This window comes from Chlorocebus sabaeus, chromosome 15 (assembly GCF_047675955.1).
Source record: "Chlorocebus sabaeus isolate Y175 chromosome 15, mChlSab1.0.hap1, whole genome shotgun sequence".
NCBI classification, from domain to species: Eukaryota; Metazoa; Chordata; class Mammalia; order Primates; family Cercopithecidae; genus Chlorocebus; species Chlorocebus sabaeus.
This window is the reverse complement of record NC_132918.1, coordinates 77,987,292-78,004,614: the sequence shown is the minus strand read 5'-3', so window position 1 is coordinate 78,004,614 and position 17,323 is coordinate 77,987,292. Positions and strand designations below refer to the sequence as shown.

General features: G+C 38.6%; 1 protein-coding gene across 9 annotated transcripts in view; it reads right to left on the bottom strand.

The window, feature by feature from the left end:
- Positions 1–17,323, bottom strand: part of CNOT10 (CCR4-NOT transcription complex subunit 10) — a 94,529-nt gene that overhangs the window by 58,494 nt on the left and 18,712 nt on the right. For all 9 annotated transcript variants that reach the window (XM_038002961.2, XM_038002962.2, XM_038002963.2 and 6 more), the window contains 6 exons: positions 13,631–13,725; positions 12,604–12,765; positions 8,462–8,612; positions 4,667–4,809; positions 1,322–1,408; positions 395–478 (listed from right to left, as the gene is read on the bottom strand). In XM_038002961.2, coding sequence (XP_037858889.1) covers positions 395–478; positions 1,322–1,408; positions 4,667–4,809; positions 8,462–8,612; positions 12,604–12,765; positions 13,631–13,725 — 722 coding nt within the window. The remainder of the gene's footprint in view (positions 1–394; positions 479–1,321; positions 1,409–4,666; positions 4,810–8,461; positions 8,613–12,603; positions 12,766–13,630; positions 13,726–17,323) is intronic.

Below are 17,323 nucleotides of genomic sequence, written 5' to 3'. Positions count from 1 at the left end.
AGCCTCCCAAAGTGCTGGGATTACAGGTGAGTCACCATGCCTGGCCATAAATGTTTTGAGTATAATACTAAAAAATTCTAAAATAACCTAAACGTCTAATATTAGCAAAATGCTTAAGTGAATTGTGATAAACCGGTCACAGAACAATAGGCAGTTATTTAAAATGGTGGTTTTGAAGGTTACATAAAATAGAAAAGTGCTTGTTGTAATTTTAAGTTAAAAAAAAATTAAACTACAGACACAGTATTATTACTACTTCCCAACTTTAAAATAGCAAGGTTCATATCTGGCAGTATATATAACCAACTAAGATAAATTATTTAAAACTGACAAATACCCATAGTCTAAATAAGAAAGACACAAAGTGAAAAACAAAAGTACAGAAGAAACTTACATTTCCAGCTGTATTCATGACTGACTTGATTTCCCTTTTACATGCTTTCAGAGACTTCATTTGGATATAAGCTCGTACTTTGTACTGTCAAAGTGAAAATGTTACTACGTTAAGACTATGGTGGATTTACATAAAGTTTTACGTTCTAGTTAGGAAAATTAAACCCAATCTATTTACAACATAGTTATACTAATTACTTGCTAAAACAAGTTTGCAATTTTAGAAAATACGCTCTTTTCACTGTACTCTTTGAATATACTTCAAAATACTAAAATCATGGTAGAATAAAAACTTGGCCAGGTGTGGTGGCTCACGCCTGTAATCCCAGTACTTTGGGAGGCCGAGGCAGGTGTATCACCTGAGGTCAGGAGTTTGAGACCCGTCGGGCCAACATGGTGAAATCCTGTCTCTACTAAAAATACAAAAAATTATCTGGGTGTGGTGACGCACGACTGTAACCCCAGCTACTCAGGAAGGCTGAGGCACTTGAACCCGGGAGGCGGAGGTTGCAGTGAGCCGAGATCGCGCCACTGCACTGCAGCTTGGGTGACACAGCGAGACTCCGTCTCAAAAAACAAACAAACAAAAAACTTAAATACTCAAGTTCCAGGCAAAAATCCTATCAATCCTCTTCTGCACATGGCTAATGACAACTTTTTAAAATTCCAGTTGATTTTTTCATGCAGTACATTCCCATGCCATTTCTCTCAAACTTCATTTATAGAGCAATTTAAATAAATTATATTATCCTTTTAAGCAAAATATATTTAGGATAAATGTGCTTCTAAACTACAATACTTCAAAAGACAAACAAACATATGCACCTTGAATCACTGACTGCTTCCAATGATCTATCTCATTGCTTCATTTGTCCTAACTACAATTAAATGTAGGTGATGTATTGCCCCCCTTTAAAATTTACACTACCTGATGTATCTTTGATTTTGCAGCTTCTATTAGAGCTCCACTTTCAGCTTTATGATTAGATCCATCTTTGTTGTTGTTGTTACCAGTCTGCAGGGTGATGAGACAAAGTTTATCAAAATTAAATATTTTTGACCACAATTGAAATCAGTGATTTCCAAGTGAGGTAACCTAAATTACCTAGAGAGCATTTTCAAAATGTAGAATTTGTGGGGCATGGTGGTTCACGCCTGTAATCCCAGCACTTTGGAAGGCTGAGGCGGGCGGATCACTTGAGTCCAGGAGATCGAGACCAGCTTGAGTAACATGGTAAAATCCCATCTCTACAAAAAATACAAAACTTAGCTGGGCATGGTGGCATGTACCTACAGTCCCAGCTACTCAGGAAGCTGAGGTGGGAAGATTGCCTGAGCCCAGGAGATTAAGGCTGCAGTGAGCCGCGACTGTGCTACTATACTCCAGCCTGAGGTGGCAGAGTAAGACCCTGTCTTTAAAAAATGCAGAATCCCAGGTCCCACTCCTAGAGACTGAGGTTCAGTAGTCTAGAGTGGGTGATAGGAAGCTCTACTCATGAGGAGCTCACAGTAGAACGTAATGATGAGCTGGTTTTATTTATTTACAAAGTTTAATTTTTCATAGAGACGGTGGTCTCCCTATGTTGCCCAGGCTCATCTCAAACTCCTGGGCTCAACTGATTCTCCTGCCTTGGCCCCTCAAAGTGCCAGGATTACAGTCATGAGCCACTGCAGCCAGCCTGGGCTTGTTTTAAAAAGCATGAATATTACTTTAAGCAAAACTCAGATTATCTTTCTAAAACCCAAAACAGATCCACCCACTTCTTAAAACTTTCTCTGTTATGAACACTGCCAATCACATCAAATTTGAACTTTCTAGTATTCAACGTTCTTCAAGCTATCACTCACACTCACATTGCCAACATCATGTCCCACTGCTCTTCTTTGCATTTCTCTGGTACTGTCCATTTCATTACCAGAAAGGTCTCCAGCACACCATAAGCTCATACCTTTTGTGATATTCTCTGCCAAGCTGGTTATCCTGCTCTAACCCTCCGTTTCTGACTTGTCAAACTATTAACCATCTTCCGAGGCCAAAACAAGCATCCAAATTCCTTTGAAACATTCCCTAACCTCTTTCACCTCTTTCCTCCCTGTCCATGAACAGATGTTGCCCAATTTATCTCTTCCTAGACCTGAGATCCTGGAAAGCAAGGACTGCAATGTTTCTGTTTGTTTTGTCCCCTTAGTACCTAACAGAGTACCTTAGAACCTGGCAGAGCACATAAGCATCTGCTAAACTAAATTATGTTTAATCAAATATTATAAGTACTGAATACAAATATTTTACTACATAATGTTTCGGTATAATGCTAAGGTTATTCAACTGAAATCCCTTAGGAATACACACTTAAATTGAAAAAAGTAATGCCAGATGTTTATTTTCTTTTTAAACCTCAAGAATGTGCACAGGCAAAAAAGTATTGACAATGTTTCCTGCAAACACTCCTTTTAAAACAAAGGGGCAGAAAAAGGAAGAAAGAAGGGTCATCCCTTGATAACCAGAAGCACGGGCAAAAGAAAAAACACAAGACTCAGGATGTACTCATACTGGGCATCAAGTCTCTCATCAGAACATGGGGAAGCTTAAACATCATAAATGTATGATTTTCTTTTTTTTTTTTGAGTTTGAGTTAGAGTCTTGCTCTGTCTCCCATGAGGGCTGGAGTGCAGTGGCGTAATCTTGGCTCACTGCAATCTCCGCCTCCCAGTTTCAAGTGATTCTCATGCCTTAGCCTCCTGAGTAGTTGGAATTACAGATGTGCACCACCATGCCCATCTACTTTTTGTATTTTTAGCAGAGACAGGGTTTCACCATGTTGGCCACGCTGGTCTCAAACTCCTGACCTCAGATGATCCACCCACTTTGGGCTCTCAAAGTGCTGGGATTACAGGTGTGAGCTACCATGCCTAGCCATCTATGTTTTTTTTGAAGAACTTGAATGATGAAATTTTCCCTAATGAAAGCAATAGTGTTTATCCAGGTTATGGATTCTATTGTCTTAATTCCAATCTTTCAATTCTATAAAAATAAAAGCTCATATATGAAAAGATACTCAAGGTACATTCTTCTTTTTTTTCTTTTTTTTTTTGAGATGGAGTCTCGCTCTGTTGCCCAGGCTGGAGTGCAGTGGCGCGATCTCAGCTCACTGCAAGCTCTGCCTCCCGGGTTCAAGCCATTCTCCTGCCTCAGCCTCCCGACTAGCTGGGACTACAGGTGCCCGCCATAGCTCCTGGCTAATTTTTTGCATTTTTAGTAGAGACGGGGTTTCACCATGGTCTCGATCTCCTGACCTTGTGATCCACCTGCCTCGGCCTCCCAAAGTGCTAGGATTACAGGCGTGAGCCACCGCGCCCAGCCTCAAGGTACACTCTTAGTCATCAGGAAAATATAAATCAAAACTGTAACAAGATACCACTTCACACCCTCTAAGATAGCTAAATTTTTTTTTTTTTATTAAGATAGACAATAACAAGTGTTGGTAACAATGTGGAGAAATCACAAACTCACAAGTGGCTGGTGGGAATTTAAAATAGTGCAATCACTTTGTAACAGTCTTGCATAGGGTTAAATATAGAGTTAAGATACATATAACCCAGTGATGCTACTCCTAAATATTATATCCAAGATAACTGAAAACATATATCCCTACAAAATTTTTACATGAATGTTCATAGAAGCACTATATATAATAACCAAAAAGTAGAAAAGAACCCAAATGTCCACCAACTTATAAAGAAATTTTTAAAATGTGGCATATTCATATAATGAATGGAATATTATTCAGCCACAAAAGGCATGAAGTACATGAAAAAAAAAAGTATATGCTACAATATGGATGAAGCTTGAAAGCATTATACTAAGTAAAAAAAGCCAGTCACAAATGGCTGCATATTATGATTCCATTCATATATAATGTCCAGACGGTAAATCCAGAGACAGTAAGTAGATTAATGGCTGCTTAGGGCTCAGGAAAGGGGGAAATGGGGAGTGACTGCAAATGGTACAGGGTTTCTTTTTGGGGTGATAAAAATATTTTGAAATTAGATAGTAGTAACGGTTGTACAAATGCGAGTACACTCAAAACTACTAAACTCTACACTTTAAAATGGTAAAGCTTATAATATGCAAATTGTATCTTAAAGCTGTTAATAGTTCATAACCACAAATATTAATATTTTAATTGTTTTCTCCTTTTTAATCCAGTAAACTAACAAGCAGAGAGAATTAATCATATTTTAGATTTTAGTCTGATTACCTTTAAACACTCACCTCATTCTTTCCATTTTTGTTATTGTTACCCTGTGAAATCATTTTTTCTAGGACAGCAAGAAGATGCAAAGCTTTCTCAGCTTGGTAGGTTAATATATACAGGTCTACAAGCAAAAAACACACTGCTTGGGCAAATTTTTCTTCTGGGAGAAAAAAACACAGGAAAAGAATACTCACAATCTAAAGTAAAGCATACATCTCAGACCACCCTCCAAACAAGGATACAAAGCTTTAAATAGCAAAGCATAAATCTTTACTCAGAATGCATATCACCTAGAGCCATGAATGAGAGCAACTTGCAATGTCAACAGTGTCATTTTATTAGGCACTGCAAGGTCTCTCATTTCAGAAATTCCAGTGATTAAATCTTCCTTGGGAAAATATCTACTAAACACTAGCACATGTAATGAGGAAATTACGTTAGGCGGAAAGAAACCTCAATTCCAATAGAGGTTAAGCATTCTTAACCTGAAATGTTGAAATCTGAAATTTGTAATCCTACAAAATCCAAAACTTTTTTTTTGTTTTTGAGATGGTGTCTCACTCCGTCACCCAGGCTGGAGAGCAGTGTTGCAATCTTGGCTTACTGCAATCTCTGCCTTCAAGGCTCAAGAGATCCTTTCACCTTAGCCTCCCGAGCAGCTGGGACCACAAACATGTGCCAGCATGCCTGGCTAATTTTTTCATAGAGACAGGGTTTCACTATGTTGCCCAGGCTGGTCTCAAGCTCCTGAGCTCAAGTGATCCACCCACCATGGCCTCACAAAGTACTGGGATTACAAGTGTGAGCCACTGTGTCCAGTCTCAAAATCCAAAACTTTTTGAGCCTGTGGCTACTTCTGATTTTATCTCCTATTATCCTCCCCAGCTAGCTCCAGTCACGATGACCTTGCTGCTATTGCTCTCACCAAACACAACCTCTCACTTCAGGTCTTCTCCATATCCCATTACCTCCAGTGGGAATGCTTTCCCTCTAAACAGCAGCAAGGCTAACGTCCTTTCTTTATTCAGGTCTCGTTTCAAATATCATCTCATCCCAGGCCTTGCTTGATTACCTTACTTAAAAGATCCCCACTCAATCTCTATATTCTCATTCAATTTTAGCTTTACTTCACAACATTCAATATACAGCCAGCCCCCTGTATCTGTGGGTTCTGCAGCCACAGATTCAACCAACCTCAGATTGAAAATATTAAAAGAAAAAAGAGTTGTTGCATCTGCAATGAACATGTACAGACATTTTTCCCGTCATTGTGCCCTAAACAATACGGTATAAAAACATTTTCATAGCATTTACAGTGTATTGGGTATTATAAGTAATCCAGAGATTATTTAAAATGTACAGGAGGATGTACACAGACTATATGTAAATACTACACCACTTTATATAAGGGATTTAAGTATCAGCAGATTTTGGTATCTGAGGAAGGGTGTCCTAGAATCAATCTCCCTTGAATACCAAGGGATGGCTGGTTTTTTATTATGTTGCTTTCTCTCCCATTAGAATAGAAGCTTAATGGGGGTAAAGAGTTTCTGTATTTCATTCACTGCATTATCTCCAGACCCAGAACAGTGTCTGGCCCTCAGTATTGGCCCATGTCCTCAATTAATATATGTTGTATGAAGAATCTGAGTACTGGCTAGGCACAGTGGTTCACACCTGTAATCCCAGCACATTGGGAGGCCAAGGTGGGTGGATTGCTTGAGCCCAGGAGTTCTACACCAGCCTAGGCAACATGGCGAAACCCAGTCTCTACAAAAAAACATAAAAATTAGTTGGGTGTGGTGGCACGTTCACTGTAATCCCAGCTACTCAAGAGGCTGGGGTGGGAGGATCACTTGGGCCTGAGAGGTAGAAGTTGCAGTGAGTGGAGATCACACCACTGCACTCTAGCCTGGGCAACAGAAAGAGACCCCATCTCAAAAAAAAAAGAAAAGAAGCAGCTGAGTAGTTATGATTCCAAGTTTGACACTGTAGAAAAGGCAAAACTATAGAGAGAGTAAATAAAGATCAGTGGTTATAGGTAGAAAGGGAATTAACAGGCACAACACAGAATTCTTAGGGCAGTGAAAAATACTCTGTATGATACTATAATGAATACATTTGTCCAGACACACACAACATACAACACCAAGAGTGAACCCTAACGTAAATTATGAACTTTGCATGACTATGATGTATCAATGTAGGTTTATCAATTATAACAAATGCACCACACTGGTGGGGGATAATGGTAATGAGAGAGGCTATGGATGTGTTGGGGCAGAGGACACACGGGAAATCTCTGTATCTTCCTCTTGGTTTTGCTATAAATCTAAACCTTCTCTAAAAAATAGTCTTTAAAAAAATCCAAGCAGTAAAAGTTTAAAAAAAAAAAAAAAAGCCATAATATTTTCAAAGAAAAATGGATGTGAATACTGATGAGTTGATTACTATTAATATCTTCTCTTCAGCCACAGTGCAGATTAATAGGATTTCATGAATTCCAGGAATTCTTTTTTTTTTTTTTTTTTAGAACAAGCTTCGCTCTTGTTGCCCAGGCTGGAGTGCAGTGGTGCGATCTCAGCTCACTGCAATCTCCGCCTCCCGAGTTCAAGTGATCCTCCTGCCTCAGCCTTCCCGAGTAGCTGGGATTACAGGCATGCACCACTACGCCCGGCTAATTTTGTATTTTTGGTAGAGATGGGGTTTCCCCAAGTTGGTCAGGCTCGTCTCGAACTCAGATGATCCACCCGCCTTGGCCTCCCAAAGTGCTGGGATTATCGCACCTGGCTGAATTCCGGAAATTCTAAGAAGCATCAATAACAGTAACTTTATAGAAAAATGTGTACAGTCCTAAAAGTGTAACTCTGATTTCTAGCTATACAGAAGGAACTGGTCACTAATTACATAATCCCTTACTACTGCTGTCTCTCCTGCCCAGTCTGTCCAGCTACCAAGCTCTCAGGATTGAGGCAAAGAAGAGAAGCACCTCAAAACGGCTCTTTGGAGCCATAGTAATCAGCTGTTCAACCACTGTCAGCAAAAGGGGACTCTCTATCTCTTCCCAAAGCACCACAGAGTGCTATCACACCCCACCACTTGTCCTGTGGTAACCACATCAGCAATCAGGCGTTCCTGATAAATTAGGAATTCTCATTTGTGTTTTGGATGTAAAAGAAAGCAATCATGAAAAAAAAAAAAAAAGACAAAAATGTAACTCACAAATGGAATTTGACTGCTTGTGGGCTAGAAACCAACAGCCCTCTCTAACAACCATTTCCTGGGTCCAGCTTTCTCCTTTGCTCTTCTTTTTTCCTTTGCCCTTACTTTTCTTGCTACTCCTACTTGAGGTTAGTAAGCGAATTAAGATAGCAAAAAAACTAACACTGTTCTATACTTCCTACTCCATAACTCCCGCCAAAAATTTCAGTTAGGCAATAGGCAAAAATGAAATACCTCACTGTCCCCTAACATTCCAAAATGCTACTTCCTTAACGTACTAAAGTAAGAAGGGATCAGGTATAATAAAATAGCGTTTAAATAGCAAAAGCCCCACAAACATCACTAAGTGTTTCAACACTTTCCAACAGCATTTTTAACAGTTATCTTCAAAATTTGGGAAGGGACACTCAAAGAAAACCTGGATTATATTTTTATCTTTTCTAACCATTAAGCAAAGCTGATACGGTTTTTCTTTTTTTCTTTGAATACTGACATGGACTTCTCAGATTTAGGTTATCTAGGTAAAAGTATCAGAGAACTTTGCAAGTATAGGGAAGATAGGGAAAATTTTGACTTGACAGATAACATACCAAAAGGCTCTATGAACTGATAAAGTTTTTCACCAACTGATATGGCTTCTGTATACTGCCGCAGATGATAAAGAATGACTGCTTGATTATAGTACAACATGCTGTTTTCAACATCATCTAATCCATCCATTTCTTCAACAGCTGAGTGGACCTATAAAGCAATCAATGGAGATTATATTTTAACAACATTAAGGAAATAAAAAGCAAAAGTGAAATAATTCACATGAATAAAAAGGAACACAGGCCAACATTCTTATTCTGAATTTTTCCATACTTTCAACAGTATCTTTAGATTTTAGTTACTCTCACATACTAAAATTATTTTCATTCTTCTATGCCACACATAATAAAATTTTAAAATGTTTTGATGAGACTTTATTAAGTACCCAGCACATGGCTAGACAATTATCTTTCTCGTCACTGTGAAGCTATCTTCCCTGTTTCAATCGGTAACAGGGCTTCTGTGCAGGATTCCCACCTCCTAGTCTCATGACCTACAAGAGGCTACACCAGGCACGTAACAAACTCAAAATGACCTTTCCCATAAAAATGTCACGTAATATTCATAGTTTGATTTCATTTTGTAAAAACTTAGGTAAAATTTAAATGTTAATAACAGCTGGCCAGGCATGGCAGCTCATGTCTGTAATCCCAGCACTTTGGGAGGCCGAGGCAGGCAGAACACTTGAGGTCAGAAGTTCAAGACCAGCTTAGCCAACATGGTGAACCCTGTCTCAACTAAAAATACAAAAAAAAAAAGCTGGGTGTGATGGCACGCGCCTGTAGTTCCAGCTACTCAGGAGGCTGAGGGAGGAGACTTGCTTGAATCCAAAAGGCAGAAGCTGCAGTGAGCCAAGATCACATCACTGCACTCCAGCCTGGGCAATATAGTGAAACTCTGTATCAAACAAAACGAAAATAGTTAACTATTTACCATGTGCCAGACGTGCTATGTTAAAATTTTTACAGGTTAATCTTCACCATACCACAAGGTCATAGATAATTTTTCTTTTTTTGAGATGGAGTTACCCAGGCTGGAGTGCAGTAGCACAAACTCAGCTCAGCGCAACCTCCACCTCCGGGGTTCAAGTGATTCTCCTGCCGTAGCCTCCTGAGTAGCCGGGACTACAGGCACGTGCCACAACACCTGGTTAATTTTGTATTTTTAGTAGAGATGGGGTTTCACCATATTGGCCAGGCTGGTCTTGAACTCCTGACCTCAGGCGATCTGCCCACCTCGGTCTCCCAAAGTGCTTGGATTACAGGCATGAGCCACCACACCTGGCCAAGGACATAAATAATTTCATTTCCACTTTATACATAAGGAAATCAGCACAGAAAACTTAATTATCTTACCCAAGACCATAGGGCTAGAAAGTATATTTTCAGGTTTTGTTCCCATAAAAAAGAATAGATTTTTTTAAAGTACTCAATAACAAAAATACATTGTTGCACACATGATGGTTAGAAAAGGCTTTTATGGGCTTCACTAAAGGCTAACATCCGTAACTGACACCAAAAGAAAAAACAAAAAGCATGACACTTTGCGTTCTGAAACTGTATACCCCCTTCTGTAAGCTGTAGCAACAGGTTTTTAAATTTTAATCAAGCTTTACAACCATTGCACAATTCCATACAACACATGAAATTGGAAGTCTACCTGTATTAAAACTAACCTTTGCCATTATGAAGATTGCAATAAATTATTGTTCAATAGTAAGTAAGTAATTCTAAGACCAACACTTCCTTAGAACTCTGATATACAGTACATGGATTTAACAGCCTTGGTTTGACTAATGGCAAGGAACCTGAAGGTTCACAACACACAGTGATTTGTAAATTTTGTAACTGGACTTCAACAGACATCAATCACCCATGTGGTTAAGCTTGACACGATTCAAATGTTAGCAAGTGGTCTTAGCTGACCAATAACATGTGCATCTCAATGAGTTTGGGAACTCTTTATAATCTTCACTTATCAAGTCACTATCTTAAAGAGATTAAAAACAGTATCTTCAAACAGTGAAAACTCAATTTCCAAAGGCAACTCTTTCTGTAGTTAGGTAATGGAGAGAGAATGAGTTAAGAGTTTAGCCAGAAAAGCTTTTAGATAAACTATGACGTTTTGGATTCAGCAATGGTTGAATAATTATCACATGAATAACTTTGCCACATATTCTATGACTCACCTAAATAGTCTAGTAATTGCTCCAGCCAAAAGAAAAACTACTCATTAAGTGAAATTAGACGTTTGTTAATTAAAATGGAATAGGTTGAAAAAGGATGTCACTGTGCCCAAGACATGTGACTGCGAACAGAAGTATGATTTAAAGAAGCCAGTAACCACAAGTACAAACACTTCTAGGAAACTCAAGAGTTGGAAGGCCCTAACAAACCTTATAAACAATAAAAGCTAGTGAAAGAACTTCACAAAGTTTTTTTGGCCTAACTGGAAGTTTGCAGGAATTTCTTATTCAAAAAAAGTTTAAAAGCTGAACTTGTTCTCAAAAACCAAACAAATCTGTCCTGGAAGAAACTGTCTATGGGGTCATAGGGTGCATGTACTAGATTACCAGTAAGCACCATTTTTCCTTTGATTCCGGAACAGCAGATAAAGTCATCAGTAATAATACTGGAGTAATGAGGAAACGTGAGGACATACGAATTTATGAAGACTGAGACAGGTAGGAGAACAGGCGCAAGAGTCAGAAGGCCTGGTTTAAATCTGGTCTTCCCCTTCCTAGTTGTATAAATTTAAATTAGACTCCTAAACCCTGGTTTTAAAACTGAGATAATAAGCACCTACTGCCTCAAGAGTTGAATGTGAGGATTATATGAGATAAGGCATAAAAAGCACTTAATACAGAATTTAGCACCAAGTATGCATTCAATACATGGTAGCTGTTAGTCTCATTTTTGAATTTTTTTTTTTTTTTGAGATGGAGTCTCACTCTGTCACCCAGGCTGGAGTGCAGTGGCATGCTCTTGGCTCACTGCAAGCTGCGCCTCTCAGGTTCACGCCATTCTCCTGCCTCAGCCTCCCATGTAGCTGGGACTATAGGCGCCCACCACCACGCCCGGCTAATTTTTGTATTTTTAGTAGAGACGGAGTTTCACCGTGTTAGCCAGGATGGTCTCAATCTCCTGACCTCGTGATCCGCCCGCCGCGGCCTCCCAAAGTGCTGGGATTACAGGCTTGAGCCACCGCGCCTGGCCTCATTTTTGAATTTTAATGGGGTTTAAAAATTACTTTATGCCTATAAAGGTTTATAGAGAGCCTGAAGGAACCACTTGCTTCTACCTGTCACACTTCAGGGTGATACGATACAGTATCGTGGTACTCATGATTACAGGGAAGATCTCATGACTCCCTAACAGCATGAAACAGTAACTAAAATTACAGGCTCTAGAGTTAAACACAACTGAGTTCATGTAGCTCTTACTACTCAAAAACTTTGTGTCTTTGGACAATTTATACAGCTATCTGTGCCTTGGCCTTCCCATTTTTAAAATAAGAAAAATTATATAGTTATTTCACAGGGCTACTGAGAAGAACAAATGAGAAGTTGCATCCAAGGTTCTTGGCAGTGCCCTGTCACACAGTGAACACTTAACATATGCTAGCTGATCCTATCAGCATCATCACTGTTATCAGCCCTCTTGCATACCAAAAGTCTAGCCCCAGGATTCAATAAACATTGCGTTATAACCAGACCAATCCGCAATTCAAGCCCCAAACCAGATATAAAGCAGAATATCTTCTATTTAATCAATCATCTCCTGATCCAAATGCTAAAACAACTTGACATTAGGATTAATCATATTTTTGTAATCATAAACAAGATATATCTCCATAGCTAAGCTTTTTCATATAGTTCTTTCTTTCTCAAAATTTCAAAGCTCATTCGAATTTGGTATATTAGTCTATTCTGTTCAAGTTAATTAAAACCCCAATTAAAAAAAATCACACAACATACCTTTTATCTCCTGGAATAATAATTTTACGGAAATAAAATTAATGCTAACAAATGTTTCGGACAAGAAATACCAGACAAATCACATTTATTTTCCTTAACTATTTGTATTTGATAAATTAAAGAACAGAACAATATTTTTTATAGTTAAATTCATTTGTGTATCACCTGATTCTTCAGCTGGTTAAGTGTTTGTCTCAAATTATCTGTTGTTGTTTGGTTACTTTTAAAAAACTCAGCTACTGCTGTATTCAAAATTATTTTATAATCATCTTTGTTTATATCTTGTAGACAGGCAAGGTGTTGTAGACAGGCATCATAATTTCCAGACTAAAAAAAAAAAACCACACACACACACACAAAATTACATACCAGCTTTAAGAATAGTATATCATTCCAAATACATTTCATTCATCTTTATCTTAAAAGTTCTTAAAAAGAAAGATGTAGTTTCCCTACATACACTAATCAAAGTCACTAGATAAAGCAATATTCATGTCAGTTAAGAAACTATGGATATTTACTTCCTAAGACTCAAAACCCTGACACTGACACATATAAGACACATATATTGATATGATAAATATGTTGGTATATACACATAGTGCTAGCAGGGTATTAATGGCTAAGGCTAGTCAAGAAAGGTAATATAATCACTCCAAATTTTATTTTCTAGTAAATATATTTCGAATACCCAAGCGTTAAGTTCTTCTGTTTACATGCATGTAACATGATAACCAAATAAGGTTTTCTTTCATACTGTTTAATGTCAGAAAAGTTAAAATTCTGCCAATAAAGTTTTGGGGTTCCATTTTAAAGTACCTTCAAGAAAATAATTTTTGAATCTGATATTTTCATAAATAAATAAATAAATAATTGAACAGCATAGTGAAATGAAAAGACTGATCCACATACTTACAAATCTAAATTTAAAAGACTTAAAAACAACAGTATATGAGTTAAAACATGTTTACAAAAACACAAAAACTTGAGAATGGCTCCAATTACTCTCATTTCTTTTACCATATTTAAACTCTAAAACATTTATTTTTAAAATTAAATAAACCTACTTATCTCTAAATTAACTCTTGAATTATTACAGAGTAAAAATTGTAAATTTAAAAATTCACTATGAAAAGATTCTTACTTGACAGAACCCTACAACTTGAGCAGATTAAGAGAAGCCATTTCTTACTGTGAAAGCTTGGAAAGCATTGGTGGATAACTCCTTTTCTTGATCAGTGATCCCAGAGGACTGACCTGTGCCTTCATGTTTCTCTGCTCCCTGATCTGCAAACATATAAGTTTTACAGTTCTTTAGAAATAAAAGTTGTACAGTGGCCCCTTCTTATCCAGTTTCACTTTCTGCAGTTTCAGTTACCCAAGGTCAAGTATGGTATGAAAATATCAAATGGAAAATTCCAGAAATAAGCAGTTCTTAAGTTTTAAACTGCAATGTTCTGAGTAACATGAGGAAATCTCTTGCCATCCTGCAGTGTCCTACTCTGTCCCATCCAGGAAGTCAATCATTCCTTCGTCCAGCATTCCATGTTGTATAAGATACCTCCCCCTTGGACACATAGTAGCCATCTTGGTTATCAGATCAATAGGTCATAGGAAGAGAGGTGAGTAGGGTATAGTAAGATATTTTGAGAAAGAGAAACTACATTTAGATAACTGTTATTTTATTACTGTTGTTGTTTATCTCTTACTATGCTTCATTTATAAACTTTATCATAGTTATGTATGTATAAAAAAAGCAGTATATAGATTCAGTAATATTTGTAGTTTCAAGTATCCACCGGAGGTCCCTGACTGTATCTCCTGAGGAAAAGGTGGGGGACTACTGTATAGTGAATTTGTCCCTAGTTTTCATCTTGTGTTCTTCCTAATAAAGTTGCCAAAGTTAGGGCTCTCTCAACAATGACTGACCAATGTTACAAGCTAGTAAGAAGCTACTCCTCTGAAAACTTGAAAAGCTTCCTTTGGCCAAGTTGAAACACAATGAAAACTTGCCCACTTAAATAAAGACCACAAGCTCTGTTGATGAGGACATTCAAGCTGAGAATATTGTGATCTTTAAAAAATATTAGATCTGCCACTCAGCAACATACAGTCCCACACAGTCAAGCAACTATGCCAGGTGCTGGAGACAGAAAAAGATAAACACACCTACGATGCCTTTAAGAGATTTATAATTTAGTTGGAAAGTAGTAACACTTAGTCAGAAAACTACATTGATAAGGGCTTACAGCTAATTTCCAGGCAAGGAATATTTCCATAGGCTCAGAAATCTAAAAGATTAACACATTTAAAAAGTTTCTTTAATATGTTACGTGTCCATATAAATTCGGAGTAAAGGTTAATAATCTGTTTAGCTGGGAAAACTACCTCCTACCTCTATAATCTACTATTTTAAATATTAGATTTTTTGCTTTTTGTTTTCATTTGAAAATAGAATTCCAAATTAAAGGTAAAAATCTCAGCTGAACCAAACCTAAAACTACTAACTCACTTAACAAAAGTGTGTTAAGTACTCTAACAAATGCTTCAATACTTTTTATAGTTCTCTCAAGAGTCTTTGTTGGCTGGGCATGGTGGCTCATGCCTATAATTTCAGCTACTTGGGAGGCTGAGGCACAAGAATCGCTTGAACCTGGGAGGCAGAGGTTGCAGTGAGCTGAGATCACGCCACTTCACTCCAGCCTGGGCAACAGAGTGAGACTCTGTCTTGAGGGAAAAAAAAAAAAAAAAAAGCCAGGTGCAGTGGCTCACACCTGTAATCCCAGCTCTTTGGGAGGCTGAGGCGGGCGGATCACGCAGTGAGGAGATCAAGACCATCCTGGCTAACACGGTGAAACTCCGTCTCTACTAAAAATACAAAAAATTAGCCAGGAGTGGTGGTGAGTGCTTGTAGTCCCAGCTACTCGGGAGACTGAGGTAGGAGAATGGCGTGAACCTGGGAGGCAGAGCTTGCAGTGAACTGAGATTGCGCCACTGCACTCTAGCCTGGGCAACAGAGCGAGACTCTGTCTCAAAACAAAAACAAAAACAAACAAACCAACAAAACTACCAGAGACTGGACAATTTATAAAGAGACTCAATTGGCTCATGGTTCTGCAGCCTGTACAGAAAGCACATATGGGGAGTTCTCAGGAAACTTACAATCATGGCAGAAGGCAAAGAGGAAGCAAGCACATCTTCACATGGCCGGCAGAAGAGAGAGCAAAGGGGGAGGTGCTACATACTTTTAAATAATGACATCTAGTGAGAACTCACTCACTATCACCAGTACAGCAAGGGAGAAATCCAATCCCATGATCCAGTCACCTCCCACCAGGTCCCTCCCCTAACATTGGGGATTTACAATTCAACATGAGATTTGGGTGGGGACACAGAGCTACACTGTATCATTAGGTCATCGTTTTTTGGTTTTTTATTTTTTTCAAAAGAGTCTAAGCCAATTAGAATTAATTAAGTAGAATCAGAATGCCCTACATTCTTGGTTATTTCCTCAACATTACATGCAGTTTAACATTTCTGGCAAGAATACTACATAGGTAATGTAAAATTAGCCATTTTTATTATTTATTTATTCAGATGGAGTCTTGCTCTGTCGCCCAGGTTGGACTGCAGTGGCACAATCTTGGTTCACTGCAACCTCCGCCTCCTGGGTTCAAATGATTCTCCTGCCTCAGTCTCCCAAGCTAGGACTATAGGCGCCTGCCACCACATCTGGCTAATTTTTATATTTTTAGTAGAGATGGGGTTTTGCCATGTTGGCCAGGCTGTTCTCAAACTCCTGACCTCCCAGGTGACTGCTGGCCTCAGCCTCCCAAAGTGCTAGGATTACAGGTGTGAGCCACTGCGCTTGGCCTAGTCATTTTTAATGTTAAGTTTTCTTTTCTGCAAAAAATTTATCATTTGTTTTTAAAAGGTGCCTTTTATATTTTATTATCTCCCAAAGAATATTCTGTTTCTTGGTTCTACTCACTAGCAAAAGGTCCATGCATCACTAACGGAAATATCATTAAAAGGAAATGTGACCACTGCATAAATGTGATGTCATGGGCTGCAAACATAGGTAGGTGATGGCAATGTCACTGTGTATGACTTTAAAGAATTTCAAAGTCTCACAATATTTGAATTTCTTATTTATACACGAATTTTTTTTTTCATACAGAATTGTTGCTTTGGACTGAAACTCAAAGACCTCCAAAGCTTGAACTTATCTGCAAAATGGGGATAAGAAAACCCTTTTTCAAGTTATCGTAAGGCTTTAGTAAGAATATATGTAAAGTAATTGGCATATACCTGGCAGAGTAAACCCCTAATACGTAGCACGATAGTGCAGATTCTATCCTTTTCAACATACAGCGGGAGGCAGGTTGCACAGCGACGTACAGACAATTTTTAGAATTGAACTAAGACTAAAACTCTAATGTCACTTCTGAAATTAAACAGATGCTACAGAAGTGGAACTGGGGCAAATTTCAGTTTCCCTATTTTTACTAAACTGCGAGTCTGTTTTATATAGTTTTTAGCATCCCTTCCAACTCAGATTGAGTAACTCCAAATATGCTTCTATAAAGAAACGGAGGCCGGGTGCACTGGCTCATGCCTGTAATCCCAGCACTTTGGGAGGCCGAGGCGGGCGGATCACCTGAGGTAGGAGTTCAAGACCAGCCTGGACAACATGGTAAAACCCCATCTCTACTAAAAACACAAAAATTAGCTGGGCGTGGTGGTGCATGCCTGCAGTCTCAGCTACTGCGGAGGCTGGAGCAGGAGAATCACTTGAACCTGGGAGGCGGAGGTTGCAGTGAGCCAAGATCATGCCACTGCACTCTAGCCTGGGTGACAGGGCAAGACTTTGTCTCAAAAAAAA